The following is a 2,500-nucleotide window of genomic DNA, read 5'->3' on the forward strand; positions in this document are numbered from 1 at the left end:
TAGTTGACACGGGGGCGGGATTTGCTAGTTTTTGCTACTCGGACTAATGTTACTGTCTCCAGTTTGATGCTAGCGCAATGGACTCAACATTTAAAACTGTTTCACACTTTTCTGGACTCTAAAGTGGTCAGTCATGTCGGTTCCCATGGAAACGCAGCTTCAAAGTATATTCGAGGATGTGGTGGTAAGAGCTGGCTTTTCTTGTTTTTGTGTGTGTGTGTGTTATTTATTCTTGTAGCACGCTATGCTAACAACACAAACAGCTGGGGAAATTAGTTAAAATATTACTGTTCATAATAATATAAATATTATTCAATATAAGAGTTAAATTACTGCTTGATTAGGAGGCATGCTGCAGTAATAGTAGATCTATAAATATTATTATTTATTTATGCACGTATTTATTTTCCCTATTTTAAGTATTTTTATTTATTTTATATCTATTTAACTAGTGCATTTTGTCCACACACGGCTTCCATAACACGCATAATATATTTTCATTTACAGTGTGTGTTGAAATGACAATTAAGTGGCAAAATACCGTAAATAAACTTTTATTATAAAAGCTTTTATTATTATTATTATTATTATTATTATTATTATTAGCCCGTACATAAAGGGTCACGTGACCTCATTCTCTCTGGACTGCAGGAATAGACACAATGCAGAAAATGATTCATGTGCTTTTTATTATTTTCTTTTAAAACAGAAGACAGAGGTCATCGAGGAGGCTTTTGCAGGGTAAGTAAATAAAGGGATAATGAGCATGGATATTTAGATCAATAAATCATGAGAGGTGTTCAGAAATGATTGACGTGTCTTTCCCCCCAAAACTCCAGGATGTTCATGGACACGCCGGAAGATGAGCGGACCAAACTGATCAGCTGTTTAGGAGCTTTCCGGCAGTACTGGGGCTCGCTCCCTCAGGTCAGGAAGTGTGGACAGTGTGAGGAAGTCCATCAGCCGAGACGTCTTCAGTGTCCGATGTTTATTCCTCCCCAGCGCTCCACTTTAAACTCTTTCCTCCGTTCATCTGGTCCACATACGTTTGTTCTGATTCCTTCTGCATACTGTGTTAATATGATATACATGAGTTCAGAGAATAACTCAACTGATTCACTGAACATGGAAGGAGCGAATCATTTACATTAAACAAACTGATTCTTTCTGACTCAGTTTGACTCTTTCGACTCATAGAGATTTATTCTAACTCATAATGACCAGTCTGACTCATTCTGATTTCTACTGATATCTAACGATTCATATTCTCTTCATTATACCAATTCATTATGACTCAAAAGCTCATTGTGAATCTTGCCGTCTCCTTGTGCACATCTGATACATCCACATAATACTGACTCTGAATCATTCGGAGTCATGTTTCTGGAAGAGGTTTTGCATGAGACAGATGTCCTTTAATCGTCGGACACAAGACAGATGTTTCTCGGCTGATTGAGTAAATGTGTTGGAACTGAAAGTGTAACTGTAGTAAATGTGCAGCTAATCTGTGTGTGTGTGTGTGTGTCTCCAGGACTCCCATGAGCAGTGTGTGCAGTGGATCGTACGCTTCATACACAGCCAGCACAGCCCCAGGCGCATCTCCTTCCTCTATGACTGTTTAGCCATGGCTGTGGAGACCAGCCTGCTGCCTCCCAAGTACACACACACACACACACACACACAGATAGATCTTTAGATCTTTCTTACAGCAATGTTACGTTTATATTATGATAGTTCCGTGAAGACAGTAGAACAGGTTAGTGTTAATGTTCTCGTTCTGACTCATTAGTGTTTCCATAGCAACAGGTCATTCACAGGGACGTGACCGGCGAAGATGTTTCACATTTATGGACGAAGTCTTCACTGTCTGTCAGTAGGGCACTCTAAATCCTTTAGTGTAGCACACAGTAGGGTAGGAGAAAAACATACATTCATTTAAGTGCGTTGAAACTAAATAAATCAGAGCGTGAACTGAGATCATTCCATCTTCCAGTATTCCAGGGTAGTGCTGTTTTAAATTTTCTCACTAAATTCTCTCACTACAACTAGAAGGTTCTCAATCAAATGTGACTTTTTTTTTCTAACATTAACGTTTGTAAGATACCTGAAATTAATTCGTAGGATTTAGAGCAGATGTGTCTAATAAATACTCCATCATGGTCCAACCTGCGTTAAATATTAAAGAAGCACTCCCATAGCGTTCCCATAGTGTCAGCCATGACGCAGTGTCAGTCAGGTATCTTGAAAGGTTGATCTATTCATGATAATAGACTTGACTTGAGCTTGACCTACTGGACTACTATTACTTAATTCAAGATGAAGTGTTAGAACTTATGTTTCATACTCTTGGACTGTTTGGTTTTGGAGAAAACTGAAGTTACTTAACTAAGGTTAAGTTACTTTATGAAGACACTAATAGTCTAACAGTAACAGTCTTGTTACTACAGGATTCATCGCAAAAATTCTCAATTAATAAAGGAATAAATCAATGTTGTCTATC

The 2,500-nt window shown here is 38.1% G+C and overlaps 2 protein-coding genes across 2 annotated transcripts in view; one reads left to right on the plus strand and one right to left on the minus strand.

Moving 5' to 3' along the window:
* Positions 1-2,500, minus strand: part of LOC131355178 (E3 ubiquitin/ISG15 ligase TRIM25-like) — a 78,963-nt gene that overhangs the window by 9,755 nt on the left and 66,708 nt on the right. The gene's annotated exons all lie outside the window — the stretch shown is intronic.
* LOC131355195 (mediator of RNA polymerase II transcription subunit 23-like) overlaps positions 19-2,500 on the plus strand; it is a 3,324-nt gene continuing 842 nt past the window's right edge. Inside the window, exons 1-4 of the mRNA XM_058393475.1 lie at positions 19-184; positions 710-741; positions 840-927; positions 1,532-2,500. The exon at positions 1,532-2,500 is cut by the window's right edge and continues 842 nt beyond it. Of these exons, the coding sequence (XP_058249458.1) occupies positions 134-184; positions 710-741; positions 840-927; positions 1,532-1,696 (336 nt within the window). The 5' untranslated portion in view covers positions 19-133 and the 3' untranslated portion in view covers positions 1,697-2,500. The remainder of the gene's footprint in view (positions 185-709; positions 742-839; positions 928-1,531) is intronic.

Source organism: Hemibagrus wyckioides, linkage group LG06, assembly GCF_019097595.1.
Source record: "Hemibagrus wyckioides isolate EC202008001 linkage group LG06, SWU_Hwy_1.0, whole genome shotgun sequence".
In the NCBI taxonomy this organism is placed as follows: Eukaryota; Metazoa; Chordata; class Actinopteri; order Siluriformes; family Bagridae; genus Hemibagrus; species Hemibagrus wyckioides.